The sequence below is a fragment of the Falco peregrinus genome, chromosome 3 (assembly GCF_023634155.1).
Source record: "Falco peregrinus isolate bFalPer1 chromosome 3, bFalPer1.pri, whole genome shotgun sequence".
In the NCBI taxonomy this organism is placed as follows: Eukaryota; Metazoa; Chordata; class Aves; order Falconiformes; family Falconidae; genus Falco; species Falco peregrinus.
This window is the reverse complement of record NC_073723.1, coordinates 60822484-60838360: the sequence shown is the minus strand read 5'-3', so window position 1 is coordinate 60838360 and position 15877 is coordinate 60822484. Positions and strand designations below refer to the sequence as shown.

At 42.0% G+C, this 15877-nt stretch overlaps 1 protein-coding gene across 9 annotated transcripts in view; it reads right to left on the bottom strand.

The window, feature by feature from the left end:
- Positions 1–14921, bottom strand: part of PTPRM (protein tyrosine phosphatase receptor type M) — a 482101-nt gene extending 467180 nt beyond the window's left edge. For 4 of the 9 annotated variants that reach the window (XM_055799827.1, XM_055799831.1, XM_055799828.1 and 1 more), the window contains exon 1: positions 14484–14920. In XM_055799827.1, coding sequence (XP_055655802.1) covers positions 14484–14556 — 73 coding nt within the window. In that variant the 5' untranslated portion in view covers positions 14557–14920. Of the gene's footprint in view, positions 1–14483 lie in introns of all 9 variants that reach the window. The other 5 variants (XM_055799829.1, XM_055799832.1, XM_055799833.1 and 2 more) reach the window with 3 other exon arrangements.
- Between the last annotated feature and the right edge of the window lie 956 nt (positions 14922–15877).

The following is a 15877-nucleotide window of genomic DNA, read 5'->3' as shown; positions in this document are numbered from 1 at the left end:
TCAAATTTGGGAGCTACACAGAAACCTCGTAACAAACACAGGCTTCTACAGACACACCTGAAGACAACTAGCTCTTAGCAATGACTTTTGGCTGCTCTATTAGCAGTAACATAATAGTGTGCAAGTTGAGAGAACCAATGTACACAGAACAGAACGATGCAGATGCCTCTGAATTTTCTCTCTCAGGACAATGATTTTTTTACTAATATACTCTATAAAATATATTACTAAATTTGATGCAGAAACAGAAAAAGGTTTTTAAAAATATAAGATGATGTGACAAGCTGTATATCCTAGTATTTTCATTTATTATACAAGCATTTCAAATGGCATTCATTTACAATGGTAAAAAGCAAAGCCATTAAGTAGATAGAGGGCCCTGATAGCTCCAGGTGTAAAATAAGAATAGTTTCTCACAACAGCTTAAGAGTGCTGCTGTATACAAAGTGTGAAGAGTAAAACTTGATACCATTGCAATTCTATCTTGTGGATACATAGGAAAACATAGAGAGTAGCTATGAATATTTTCTCTTAAAGAAAATTAATTACCATGGGTGCAATATTCCTGTAGCAAAGGCACAGTAGTTCACAGCCATCTTCCACACCACCATAAAAACTTACTGCAAGTGATGTCAAAATCCATTAAGTTCCCCTTTGTTTGTTTATTACCGATCCACCGCTGGAGGCAACCAGCTCCATCTCCAACCAGGCTGCATTAGCAGGCAGACTCCAGTGCAAAGTCAGAGTGGGGAGCATGAACCACCTCTGCAAATAATCTCAGTTGACCCAGCTAGATTTGCACAGAAAAAGATGAAGAGCGCTTGTGAAATCTAACAGCACAGCTGAGCAATAAAGGGTGTATCCTCCATCTCTAGGTGGGTAGCAAACATCTTTAGAAATAAAAATCTAACTGTAGTGATTTGTTGAAGAGTTCATCTACCTGAACTCTTTACAGGAATATACCTCTACTAATTACCCTGTTATACAACTGCAGCCATTTTAAAGCTCTTGCACAATTTCAACAATGCCCACATAGCTGAACCTCCACACAGTGTATATACACAAGATCAGAGTAACCCTTTTATTTTCCCAGTCCTGGCCTCACCTCAGCTAAACACAGAATATTACTGCTTTCAGATAATGGAGACCCTGCTTGGAAATCTTCAACTGCTCTTAAAGTCACCCTGCTTTTCAGACCTCTGATTCTGTTGATACTGTAGAAGGCAGCAAAAGAAATGAGTTGCAGTCTCATACAGCTCTGAAGACGCCAGTAAAACTTGTTCCTGTCATTAAAGAGAGGAGACAGAACACAACCAGTATTCAGCTTCCCAAAGCTCTGTGATCTAATTCTACACAAAAGGCTTAATAAGGTTTAGACTCATAATACAATTAGTAATTTAGCTCACAAATTAGACTATCTATTAACACTCCAGCAGACACATCAGCCATATGAGGATTAAGAAGGAATCTTCTGCTCTCAATATGGAGTAAGAACTTGAATGCTTTAATAGACCACTCCAGCTTCTGCACAGAAGAATCTGTATTGCACTGTACAGAATGATGTAAGCACAGCCAGTAAACTGCTCATATATTGAACTTTCATCAATAAGAACCAGGTTAATAATCCACACAGAAAGTACAGAGTGGCAACCTTCAAGTTTATCTTAAAGCACAATTTTAACTAGTAAAAATATGTACTGATAGCACAGAATACACTGTATATGCATTTATAGTCATTAGAAGCACACATAAAAACATGGGCCAAAATTAACATGTCAGCATAGACAAACCAGAGGTTACCCCAAGGTATGGACATTACATAATATTTAACGGCAGGTAAAAAAAACCCAAAAAACCACAAACCAAACAAACTGTTTGCTAAATCTTTGCATACAGCATTTATTCTTTATATATTAAGAAAGGAAGCAGACATGTAATACAAGATTCTGCATCACCTCTTCCCCATAAACAGCACTCCGAAGATTTAGAAATGGGCTGACACCTGTAGTGTACTACTTTAAGGCATTTATCCACACAGAAAAAAATATTCCAGATGAATTTTCAAATGCAGGCTGAGTAGGCAAAGACTACTCTACTCATTACCAAGGAACAAGAATTTAATTTGGGGTGTGTGCAAAAGATGCTATTCTGACTCCCAGAATGCTATACGTGTAACTACATTTCTACAAAATGCTGAAATTGGTGTGTTCACACTGACTTAGGTTAACACCTGATTTACTTGCAATTATTGTGTCAATAGAGGCTTTTTGTAATTACTTTCACAGTACGCCCAAAACTGGCCATATTCATCTTTAGGGTTTGAGCTTGTGTTTATATAAATAGTGCCAATGTTACTACTTCTTTTTTAGCTTGAAAAACAAACAAAAAATCTTCATCAGTTTACTTCACACTCAAGTAAAAAACATTCACACCCAAATAATATTATGAATAATGTCCATCTGGTCTGATCTAGATGTGGCCACAGTATCTCATTCTCCACCAGCACTGCCTGCTGTTGCTATCAAATCTTCAGTGTGAATGCACCGAGTCTCAAACTTCACTCGCTTATAGTAGTCACTCCTAAGCACGTGCTTTGCTGGCATGTGTATTAGCCCATGCATGGGACCATTTGGATTTTATTTATCTTTGGGGGTGGGGAGGGAAAAAATCTTAACTTGTTAGGAATAATACTCAGGCAGTCAGAAACGGTATCTCCAAGCTTCTATTACAGACTGCCCAGAGGCTCTAGGGCTTTCTCAAAAGATAGATACGTAGATCTCCACACTGGAAGGGCAACAGAGTGGCCCGTGACACCACAGGTTATTCCTAATGAGAGCTACCATCCTCCAGTCTCAGCTCTCTCCTCACCTCAGTCACAGCTGCCCAAGGGACGGCGGTGGCAGAGGAAGGCACTATGGATTTGCAATTTGTGGAACATGGTGATCAGGTGCGGACACATGAACTGGGAAAAGGCGGTGGAGAGAGAACAAGAGGTGGCAGGTATATTCTTAAAGGTGGTCTGGCAGTTAACAGCTTTGTTAAATATGTATGTTATTCACAGTGGAATAGATGGTACTAAAATGCAATTTTAGACGGAACTGAAAATAGGTAAGAACCCTCCCTCTTCCTCTGGACAAAATTTGAGAGTACACAGCTTTGGCAGATTACTGTAATTGGCCAATTCTTTCTGTTATTGCTAGACCACTGTGGAGAGCCAAAGCACTGAAATCATGTCAATGGGACTGCTGATGAATGTCACGTATTTGCTCAATGCCAGTTTCAAGCATACAGGTCTGATTTTTTCCCAGTTCTGCTCCGAAATGTCCAGAAATACACATACATACATTCTGGCATACAAACTAGAATTAATTTTTCACTGTTGCAAATCTAGCATAGCACCCTGCAGTTTATGAAGACTAACAGAGCGAGTTCTGGAAAAATGCAATTTCTCACTCACAGTTGCAAAACTCCTGTGACCTACCCACTACAAGCACTGATTTGAACCAAACAAGGCTGTCAGATACCACTTCACGGAGGCAGATTTACTGTGGACCAATTCAGGAAGCCCCAAATTTATATTCATTTTGAAATTGAGATCTTCAAAAATATAGATAGTTTTCATTACAGAGTCTTAGAGTCTGGGCTACACATCAGAAACTGACTCCATTTTTTGCAATGAACACAACAGAACTGACAGGCAAGCAATAACTTTCAAAATACAAGCTTCCATGTTGCAGCCTAAACTGCAACCCATCACATGTAACTACGACCTTTGAAGTGGTTCCTGACTGATGCCAGAATGAGTCCATAGCTGCTTTCTATTTCCATTCGTTACTGACTCATAAAGGTATCTTCCAAAATAAGAATTTAGACTTCCAAAGACTGTATCTGTTACCCTGTAGAAATCAAGGGAATGAATTTCAAAAGCAGCAGACAACGCATGCACGATTTATGCTCCCTAATTCCCCTTGAAGCAACCTTGGCAACACAGGCAGACCAAGCCCAGACAGTCTTTATCTGAGTTTCTCAGTCTGAACATAGGCAATACTTAAGGCTTCACCCCTACTCCCAATCAAATTTATTGTCTGCACTTCAAGACTCCAAGTCCACTGTATGACAATGGAAGGTACAGGCGAAAAAGGCTGGAGTGCACCTTCAGCCATGGATCTGCCAGTGAATCAACCCACAAGCACAGCAGTATGTTTGTCTATGGTTGAAAATAGAGCAGAATTGGTAAGGTATATTATTCTAAAGGAGTTATTTCTATGTCATTTCCCTGTATGGATAATCTTACGCTAGATACGGGGTTATAACCTGAAGAGCATTTTACAGCTTTTAATGTTCACATCTTTTTGTGGTCATGTAAAGTGGGTAACAAATATTTAACTCCCCAATATTCAGGATGCAAAGAAGTAACAGATTCTAGTGGACAAACTGACTTTCTGTTAAGCAACTGTACATGTAAAGAACCAGCTCTGAAGTTTCTGCAAGACTTGTTTAAAACCTCAGATCCACATATGTTGTTGCTGCATGGCTGCTGCAGAAGCCCGTTCTTTATTTGTCAAGAGTGTATTCCAATTTGTCCAGGGTTCCCTGGCCCTATGCAATTTCAATGCATTTTTGCTCTAAAGGGCGTGTGCTTGTCTCAAACACTTTTAAATAAATAAAATGCTCAAACCTCAGTGTTTTCCAAATCCCCAAATGAAAATGCTAGGCTAATTCACATATACACCTTACTAGGCTAGATTTATGTAGGCAATTCTAATGACAGTTCTTAATGTAAAAATAAATAAAGCACACCTCATGAACTTATACGTGAGCTTCAATCCATGTGCTTTGCTGTCACTATAAACAGAAGGTAGTAATGGCAATATACAGGGTTTGCACTTTCAACCTGAAAGGTTTTAAATAAATATTAACTTTAATTGTATTTTGGTTTTGTTGGTTTCCTGTGACAGTCACAGACCTAACCCTAAAAGGTTGCTTTCATATTTAAAGTTGCTTGCAAAGGTTTTATGCCAAGCTAGAACTGAACTTAGATGACGTCTCTCAGACACAGTAAAGAAGGCATCAACAGCATGGTGTCTTAAAATTATTACTGGGACAACAATTTATCTTACATAACTGAGAAATTACTTCAGTAACAGCTGTCTCTGCACAAGTTAAAAAGAAAAACAGTTGAAGTGATGTGTTATGTAAAGTGCCTATATTAAAGTGTTGAATGCAGTGCTTTGTAAAATAATCTTCATCTACTCTGCAGAATTCAGAAAAGGTAACATTAAAGGAAAAAAAGGCTGTAGCAATTCTCAGTCATTAACATAAGAACTACTCCACTGAGTACTATGGTTCCTGGAAACGTCCACAACTGTCTCTATATCCTAAACATGTGACAGTATTTAAGCACATTGTTGAATTTCTAGGGAAAACTGAAATTACAGGTCGTGACAAGTGACTGCTGTACATTTTCTCCAAATATGGGGGGTTGGGGGAATTTTGAACAGTCACCTGCCTTTCCCCGCCGCTGCCCCCCGGCCCCAAATGGAAACTTAGCAGATTTTTCAACCATGGGGAAAAAAACAACAACAACAACCACCAAACCTCTACTGGTCCAAACTAAAGAAATCCCCATAAAAAGAACAGAAAAGCCTGGCTATGAAGATCCTCAGCCACATCACAGTCAAATGCCACAGCACAGACTTAAACCTGGGTCTCCCACACCTATTGTAGGAGTTCTGATCACTAAGCAACTGACTATTACAACAGCAGTTATAATATATATCTGTCTTTTTCATGCTGTGCTCCAGTGGTATGATTCATGTTAGGCTATGTCATCTGAACATGGAACCAGAAAAATCTCCAGGCTCAGAAACTTCCACTGAGAGAAAATAATTTCCTAGTTAAGATTATATGACACATCTTAAAACAGTTAAGTAAAAGAGATCTTACACTATCAAAACAGTAATAACTTCCAAAAATTGTAATAATCAGAGCACTGTTCATCCTGAATTATACTGATCAACAGAAACATCACAGCAATGACAACAGATTATATCTAGCCCTGTGCAGATACACAAACGGTGTCAAGCCTTCAAACAAACACATTTCCTCTCAAGTTTCTAACAAGCCTATGAGCACACACTGAATAGGCTGCAGAGTTGTGAGGAAACACTGGACTTCTCACAGTGATTTTATTTACTAGAAGGAAGGAAAAGGGAATAGGTAATAATGAAATTTTTCCTTTCAAACAAAACAAATACACAAATCACATAAGACCACAGCACAAATACACCAAACTAAACAAAAACAAACAAACAGTTATGTTTGATCTGGGGCCTGACATAACGAGGTGGCAATTGACTTTTGTATTTGTTTTCAGTTGTTAACTGAACTGTTTATTAAAACAGTAAAAAGCCATGAAGTGAATATAGCAGAAGTGAGGTGAAAGGGAGCTTGTATGCAGACAGAAGACAATGTGAATCCCTTTAGAAATCCTAATCTCAGCCTCTGCTTGAGACATAACTTGGTAATACTCTTTTTTAAAAAAAAACTGGAGATCCTTTTTCGCTATGCACCCTCAGAAACTATGTAGACTTGGTAACCAAAGCTTTAAGATGTGCATGTAGATGACCATTTTTTGGTTATACATTACTGTATCAGCCATAGTGCAATTACTAAGCATCAGCTCCCAAAATAAGGAATTGTTTGACCTTAGAGAGAGAAGAAAAATGCCAAGGGGGGAATAAAGGCCCCTTGCAACCACCTCTGCTGTGAGTAAACCACAAAAAATGCAACAGTCTTCTGAAAGGTAATAATTCATCAACTTTTTAAAGACACAGACATACAAACTAGTGCAGAGATTACAAGCATATACAGAAGTACAGAAGTGCACGTCATGGATGGAAATTATTTCTTCAGCGTAGTCTGTATTCACCAGAAAAACAAATGTGAAAAGCCCCTCTATTCATTTACCTTTAAGAACAATTCCATTACGAAAACCTGAAGACATTACTGGTCCACTATCCATCTACCTGGAAGTGCACAGGAACTCCTGTAACATCGTCCTCAATCTTATGTTAGAATCTTGTCAGCACAACTCAACAGTTCCTTCATCTAATCAGCCTACCTTTATGCACTACAGAACTACAACAAAAGGGCCACAGACAAAAGTATTCTATCCAGTATATTACTTTAAAAAATACAGATTCTAAACAATGTTTAATTTCAGAGTTAAGGATAAAAGAGGTAATAGGAGTCAAGATAACAAAGCACAATCTTTCTGAGAAACTTCCCCAAAATAACTGTGACATAAACCTCAAAAGAAAAAAAAAAAAAAAAAAAAAGCTCCCAAAGGAAAAAAAAAAACCAAACAACCAAACCAAACCAACAAACCCCCTGCTCTAATACAGGCATGTGATGCTCTGTTTCATTCTCCTAGAAGATGAAAAGCTGAAGTGATGAAAGAGGTAATTAGCCGTTAGTTATTCCACAGCAAAAACATATTTCTTGTGATTAACAAAACAGTGCTGTAAGAGATATTTGTAATAGCTTAACAATGAAGACGATTTTATTAAAATAAGGTGGGGGGGAGGCAGGAAAGCCAATCTACCCCTCCAAAGGCTCTACTGTAACCAAAACATTCTGCTTTCTAAATCATGGCAGATTACACGGGGGGGGGGGGGTGTGGGGGGGGGGGGGGGGGGTGTGACACAAATGACACACACACACTTAGAAGCAAAATGTTGGGTTTACACTGTTCCACAGGAAAAAAATTAAAGACTCTTTAACATCATTACACTTAATCATATGTGTAAAGAGAATCAACTATTGCTATGTAAAGCTGTCAGAAGACCGATTTGAGACTTGAATATATTATTAACGACAAACGTGTTCAAGAATAAGAAAATGTGAATAATTATAAATCCATTTCTGTTTCCCAGATGTAATTTAGCTGCCTTTAGGACTTCAGCTTTTTTTCTACAACTTACTCTCTTCCAGTAAGGTTCACCTCTTACACTCTTCTGGAAAACGTTATCCCTTCCTTCCCACCTTTACCCCCATACACCCTAATTCTAACCTGGTTTCAGAACTCCCTCCTGTGTAATACTGCCGTGGATTTGTCTGAACAAACGTGGTCATTACTTTGTTTTACTACCATTGCTCCTTACATGGCAAAGGGTCACTGTGGAATCAGACACTTCAGGGTGAGACACTGGTTTCTTATTCCTTGCAGCTACTGAGCATGAGTATGTGTTAGACGCATAAATACACCTTTATTTTTACTGTTATTACTCAGAAATCCTGGCAGAAAAATGCCTTTCCTTCATTTTTAAAGCATATGTGAGGACTTATCCTCTGCATCTCCTCATAACATTAATGGAAGTCACATGGCTTAAAAACCAGCACGACACTTTATTCCAAAAGCAGTATAGAATTCCACTGACAGCAACATAATTTCTGAAAATGAATGGAACAGAAAGCTTTTTAATAGGTTGTGAGAAGACATACACAACACTTAAGCTTTTCTTTAAGACAAGGATCAATATAACCTTATCGGATTTCTATAGCAATAGCCCTTGCATTTAAACCACTAAGACAGCACTGACAATTTCTTTGTGATTTCATGTGTTTTATTATGTATTTTTGTTATATTAGAGCATTCATTCATCCTTCTGTTGAATACTAATACTGAAATCAGCCTTTTTACAAGTAATTAAAAGTTAATTTGTGTTATAATCAAACTGGTGCAAACAAGCCACCAATAGACTAAAATACTCTAGGTCACAAAACTCCATCATGGATTTTCACACCTCCCCAGCTCCAAATACACCTACATTCTCATAAAGCCCAGTCTACAGCCCTTCCTCTTTCTACGCTTAGAGAAGTGGATTTAGAGATGCAGCTACACCTAGTGATCAGCAGCAGATCACAGCAGGCAAAACTCACGAAGACTAAAAAAATCAGAGAGAAGTATGTGAACATAGCGGGAGAATGAAATCACACTGTAAAATTTGCTAGATTTTTTTTTTCCTCCTGAACACATGACCACATGCTCCAAATTGGTTTTGGTTTCTTGAAATCCTTTTTAATACATTGGTAACATTACAGATTAAATCAGAAATACAGATCCGAAGTTATGAGCAAAATCAAACTAAATAAAGAGGACTGTAAATTTTTCCTAAATAAGTTGTGCAGATAATTCAGCTACATGCACACACCAACAGAGCAATTTATTCCTGGGAAATTTTTCAGAACTACTTCTTTACACCAAAGTCATAAATGTGAGAGGAAAGGTATTCATAAATGTATGTCATTTTCTGGGGAAAAACATCTTTAAAACTTAGTGATGTAGCTACCTCAAATACGTGTTTGACAGTAATACTAACGAGGTTTATATACAAGAGATTTCCCTCTCAAATGGCATTTCCTTTAGCATAAAGCTGCCACATGGGAAATACAGGATCAGTTCACAGGTCCTGATCACACATCACTGGACTTTGTTCTATGAAGTCTACACCTATTATCTTCCTCTAGCTGAATGTAATGATGCAAATAGAACCAATTGTCTCAGCAGTAACATGTAAAACTGACCTGGCCACCGGCAGCTAGGCTGTTTGACACATTTGCTGACCATCTCAGTGTATGAGTGAGCACACATGAAAAATAAACCGTCTGCACATTTCTTCAGGTCAGACTCAAATGACATTACTGAGATGGAGTTCAGAAGCTTACTCGCTCCATCCTAACATGTTTTGTGATTTGCCTGAGGATTTGGTCTCTCTAGCTGTCAATCTAGCAACTTCTGCAAGCACTAAATATGTTATTTTTTCATAAATTATATGCTGCTGTATTGTTTCAGGACACTGTGATTTGTTTTCTACATGGATTCTGACAACTGCTAAATCGTGAGACCAAATAAACATCACAAGATTTTTTCCCCAGTGTTATTACATCCTTGTAATATTTTGTAGGATTTATTTTTAACTTGTGATGATGTTCTATTACTTAGTTTTGACACCAGAACAAGATCAGAGTAGCTAAATAAAATACATTTTAAAAAGTAACCCACATACCCACCACACAGTTTCTTTTTTGACAAACTGTGCCACTTCTAAAGCCCCAACACTCATTTTGACCTGAAGTACTCTGATGTACATCCCAGTTTACAGGGGAACACAAGCTTTATTTCATCTTACTGTCAAAATTTTTAAAAAAGGAAAAAAAAAAAAAAAAAGGAAAAAAAAGACAGACATATTTAGAAGCCAATTATTCAAAATGCTTCCATTAATTTCCTGGACTGTTTTAAACATAAATAGTCTTAGGTGTAAAACACAAATCAAGTCATTCACCTATTCACCTAACAGCTGTAATAGCAGCAGCAAAAATCTGTGACAGCAGGAAGTTTAGTTTGAGCGTCTTGCCCCGCAACTCTAACTATTTAACAAAGCCAAGTCCATGCTATGAACTTGAACTGGAATAGTTTTGTTGATGAGCTGACAACTGTGTCAGCTGCTAATAAAGCTGCACTTTCACTAGCATATGTTACTTCCCTTAGGAAGTGCAGGAATACAGACTTGATGGATGGGTGGAGAGGAAGGAAAGCAGCTGGAATAAGCAATGTGAGCAAAAGCAGAATTTGTTAAAATGAGATATAACCACAGTTAGAGCTCTTTGCTGGTAAAGTGATCAGAATAGCTATTAAAGTCTTCCAAACAGAGATCCTGAATACTCTGAGAAATCTCTTTAAACCCAGTTAATTATACCAGAAACTTTTTATTTTCTGTACGTTGCTCCGATTGCCAGGAGCTTCATTTCAGCTGCGACAGGGCCTGTGAAGACTTAACCTATATTCTTTCCTTTTGTTTTCCCTCTGCAGTCACCAAATATCAACATCATCACAGTAAGTTTGAACTTCAGCATGTCAAACTTCTTTGTTGCATCTGTTTTTGGAAAATGTGATTCTTGTTTTTGGAGAGCTTACATCCAAAAATGAAGTAGATTAATATAAGGCACAACAACCATTCAGAATGCAAGTTTTTGTATTTTTAATCCATGAAATATCTTGAGGGCTACTATTTGCTATGTAAAACTTTTACTAGTCGCTAGGAAAAGTAATTTTCAATTTTTGTACAGCACTTTGCGTCCCGTTCTCCTCATGATTGCTACTAGTCCTGGTGCAGAGTTCATTATGAATGGCCTCCTACAAGCACTTTTAGTCAGTCCATCTGACTCATCGCTTCTCAGAGAAAAACTAAAACTTTTAAATTCAGTACCATAAAAAGAGTGTGTTAATATACAACCTTGATGCCTTCCACAGCAATAGACAACATAAAAGCATAATAATAGCCCTCTCTCGGTCAGATTCAGGTTATAAGCAAGAAGCACCAATTTCAGAATTCAGGCTGTGTGTAAATTTACATCTATCTCAACACGATGCCTTCATAAAAACAGTTTCTGAGTTCTATGACACATCTCCTTGCCTTCAATTTCAGCTCCCTATTCTGGTATCTGACAGAACTCATCTCATCTAGACCCTTCATTTTATATAAGGCCTAATATTTAGGCTTACAATGTCCCTTCTAACTTTCCACATCTGTATGTTTGACCTAAATCCCTTACAGCAGTGGATTGCTTTCACTAGCCTAAATAATCTGCCAAGGAGACAGAAGAAGGAACACGGTGGAGTCAGGTGGCATTTTGTATGACAGGGACACCATGTTTCAGGAACTTTCGCAATATTAGCATCGTCTTCACAATAACATTTATGTTAAAATTACAAACAAAACCAGCTAAATTAGGTGTGTTACAGTTTCTCAGACAGAAACTAAAAAAATAAAAAACCCCAAAAAACCAAACCCAAACCTACTCTTACAGAAAGACCTCAGTTACTTTTAAAAACTTAAGCAGCATTATCTATTTAAGACAATGTTTTCAGTAACATCTCTTGAATGCAAATTCTTGAGACCATTTGCTTCTTGAACTGATGAATCCAGAATCTGAAACTATTTAGTTAAGGACTCAAGAGAAAATCCCATTGTTATTAACTGTTAAGCTGCTTTCAAAAGATTGAAAGCTTCCAGGCCTTAAAAAGCCAAGATCTGATCTTTCAGTAAGATTATTTTCTAAATAAGAAACTCAGATAAAACAATAGCCGAATATAACATTAGAACCTATCTCTGTAAAAAAAAATCAGTAATTTTAGAAAAGGGTAAAAATAAAAAGGGAACTAGTAATGCCAAAGATTACTTAACTCACTCATTGCTATTCTTTCCTTAGAATGTATGTGGAATTAGTTTTGTTTCTTTTTTCATTGTTTGTTTTTAAACTTTTTATAGGTTAGTCACATAACGCCTGTCTGTACCAAGAGACAGGTATTACAAAAGAGAACTACCCAACTCAAGGACAGATTTTCCTGTAATTTAATTTCTATGACACTGATGCATCAAGCTTTTAACAAAAGCAACAGCAATTTTTTTTTCCCCAAGCAAAAATTACTCCCAGGCACGCACTTCAAATGGTAAAGTACAAAAATGTAAATTTAATCAGTTTTGTTTCCAGTGCCAAGAATACGTATTGGGGGGAAAAAAAAAAAAAAAAAGTCTGTACTTGCATCTTTACAAATAATCTTTACATTCAATATTTAACATACACATATATGCACACATGGGGAGAAAGTGGGCCAGATTCTGCATCCTGTGACATCCTTTGCAATCTCACTGAAGTAAATTGCAGCCTCTGTTTTTCAGTAATTCAGACAGGTTAGAATCACACCTTTTTAATAAATGTATGCACAAGTCATATGTGACTTGTTTGCTGTTTATATCACAGTTCTTTCCACAGCGTGAGGCAATAGATTTTTATCTGTTGTATTCATTTCTAACACTAATGTGGGTTTGTTCTTCAGCAACATGAACAGGACTTAAATGCTGACCCCAGTATAGTATCAGCATATCGCACACACAAGTCATTTAATATCCAGGAGAAGAGTTGCCGCAGCTTAACTTTAAACAAGACAGTTCACACAGGTCAGCAATGAGTTACGGATTTATCTTAATAAAGCAAGAGCTCTCACTGAAGTCTGGACCCTAGACTTCCAATATTAATGAGTTATAGGGCTAATATACATGAGTTCAGTTCCATAATTCACTACAGAGCATAGCTTCATCCTAACATGAGTGTTTAAAAAAAGATTTCATCGTTGTTATAGATCACCTCTGTACAAAACATTTTTTCTGCTGAGGGATCCTCTTGTCTCATCTGCAGTAAAAACGCTGGAGAGAAATTAGAGGAAATGCAGCTGCATGTACAAAAGGTCCCTGGAACCTAACATAAAGCCATAATTTTTGAATGTTTTAAAAAGCTTTTAAACAGACCACTGATTCCTAGCCATCAAACTTGGTTTAGCTGCAGTGCTGCACAGAAGCAACATGTAACGTACAAAATGTAAACTATTGTGCAGCCTGAGCAACAAGGAAAGTCAAAAGTATCGCTTCCCACCAGATCAAAGCACACTTCACATGAACTGAAGACCAGATGTCTTCAATTTAACGTGCTTTTCAGTTGCACTAACTTCATGTTAGGAACAAAATAAACAAACAAAAAATCTGGTTACTCTTTGCAGGGAAGCACACAGAGCTATTTCACAATCCAAATTTCTGTCTAAAATCACGGGTTTCTTCAACATATAAATAGGCCAGGGGTGCAGGCAGAGGACCGGAGACCAAGCTAGCCATCAGCAGCTCCAGGACTCGGGCGAACAGAAGAGAGCTGCTGAGGGAGCGTTTCGCCGGGCTCCTGGCTGGATGCGCATCCTGACACCCGCAGATGCGGGCGGCCTCTGCCCTGCCTGCCGAGGTGACCGTTTCGGGGCGGCTGGAAACCAGGGGCCAGGGCTTTATCTCCGGTTCTGCCGCCGCTTCGCAGCCGCACCGGCGGGCAGCGCAAACCGCGGGGAGCTGCGGGGGGAGCGGGGCGAGGCAGGCGGAGCGGCAGGGCGCCCGCCGCGGAGCGCCCCAAGTTCTCCCCGCTCCGTCGCCGGGCGGAGCGGGGAGGCGAGGGCGGCGGGGGCAGGCGGCGGCGCACCTTGGCCCTACGGCTCCTGCGCCGGGGCAGCGGGAAACTTTCGGGAAGTCGGCGGCGGACAAACGCCGGAGCGAGCCCGAGTCCCGCCCGTCCCTCCAGCCCTGCCCTCGGGCCGCCCGAGCCCCGCCAGCCTCCCCCCGTCCCCTCGGCGCCCGTGCCGTCGGGGCACAGGGGCGCAAACCTGCGCCCGCCGCCGCCTCCTCCAGACACTTCCCACCCCCCGCACCGTACATAGCGGCTCCGAAGAGCGAGCCCTGCCAGGGTGACAGGCAGAAAGAAAACACACAGACAAAAAACCCCAAACCCGACCGACTACGGAACGGCAGCGCTCCCCCCTCGCCCCTCCGCCGCCCCGTCCCGCGGGAGGGCTGCCTGGCCCCGGGGCAGGCGAGGCGGCTCCTTACCTGTGAACGTCTGCGCTCCCGCTGCCAGCAAAAGTCCGGCCAAAGTAACCAGGCAAGTTCCAACTTTCTCCATATTTCCACCCCTTCGTGCTCCGGATCCAGCAAAGTGCCAAAGTGTTTGCCAAAGTAGGAGGCGCCCCTCTCGCCCCCCTCCAGTCAGTGAGGCAGCGGAGGGGGGGAGGGGGGGCGGGCTCCCCTCCTTGGTGCCCCGCGGGCTGTTTCCCCCTCCTCGCCCTCTCTCCGCTCCGCAGGGCAGGGCAGGAGGGCTGCCAAGTGCCCGGGGCTCCCGCCTCCGGCCGCGCCGCTGCCCTCGCCCTGGGGCCCGGCGGACGCCCCACGCCTTCCGCGCCGCTGGCCTCCCCCGCTGCCCGGGGGGGCACCCTTAATCCCGGAGTCTCCTCTCCCGGCGCCGCCGTTGGTCCCGGTTTAGCTCGGCTCCCTGACTGACTCGCGGTCCCCCCCGGCAGGCAGGCAGGCTAAAGGGAGCGCCGAACGTCACGCCCAGCCGCCGGCGCCGCCGCTCTCCGCCGCTAGAGGGCGAGGCGGCGCGGGCTCCAGCGGCGGGTGGCCGATGACAGCCTTTCGGTCGCGGCCGCCGCCTGCGGAGCCGAAGCGCTCGAGTCTGCTTCCCGCCCCCCTCCGCCGCCCCGAGAGCGGCTTTGTTTGCAGAGGAGGTGGCTGCGTGCCTGGCGGGATGGTGTCGAAAGATCCCGGACAGTGGGAGAGAGGAGGAGGAACCGGAAAGATAATAATGAAGAAAAATCTCAGTCTAGTATCTCGGTAACTTTGTGCCGCGGGCCGGCCCCGGCGAGAGCGGCGGACGCTGGAGCTGGGGCCGCCGGGGCTCCCTGTCCCGCCGGGACGGGGCCCTGAGGGAGCGGCTGCACCCACCCCACCCCCACCCCCACCGCACCCCGCCGAGCAGCCCGGCCCCGGGGCAGCGGCGTCTCGCGCGCCGCACGCCGGCCCCGCCGCTGTGGCGCTGCCCCGAGTCACCGGGACGGGGGAGGGTGGATGTGAGAGCGGGGGAAAGCGCCGGCTGCTCGCAGTCGTTTTGTTTTGTTTTTTTCCAGGCGACCTGGAGCCTGTCGGAAGAACTAGTTCGAGGCCACGACTCGGTCTTCCGCGAAAACCGCGAGCCTAAGAGCTGTGCCCTCACGGCGAAGGCTGATACTTAGAGGGAATTAAGATGTAAATGGCTTCCTCCGGGCTGCGACGAGCGACACTGTCTTGTAAAGAAATTGCTACTCATTTCGTGTGCCGCTAATAAAACTTCAGCGCCTTGCCCAGCCCTCAGTCACAGCCGCCCCTCGCCCCTCCGCAGCGTTTCGGGGCGGCTGGGACACACACACACACACACACACACACACACAGAGGACCTCTGGGGACCCCCT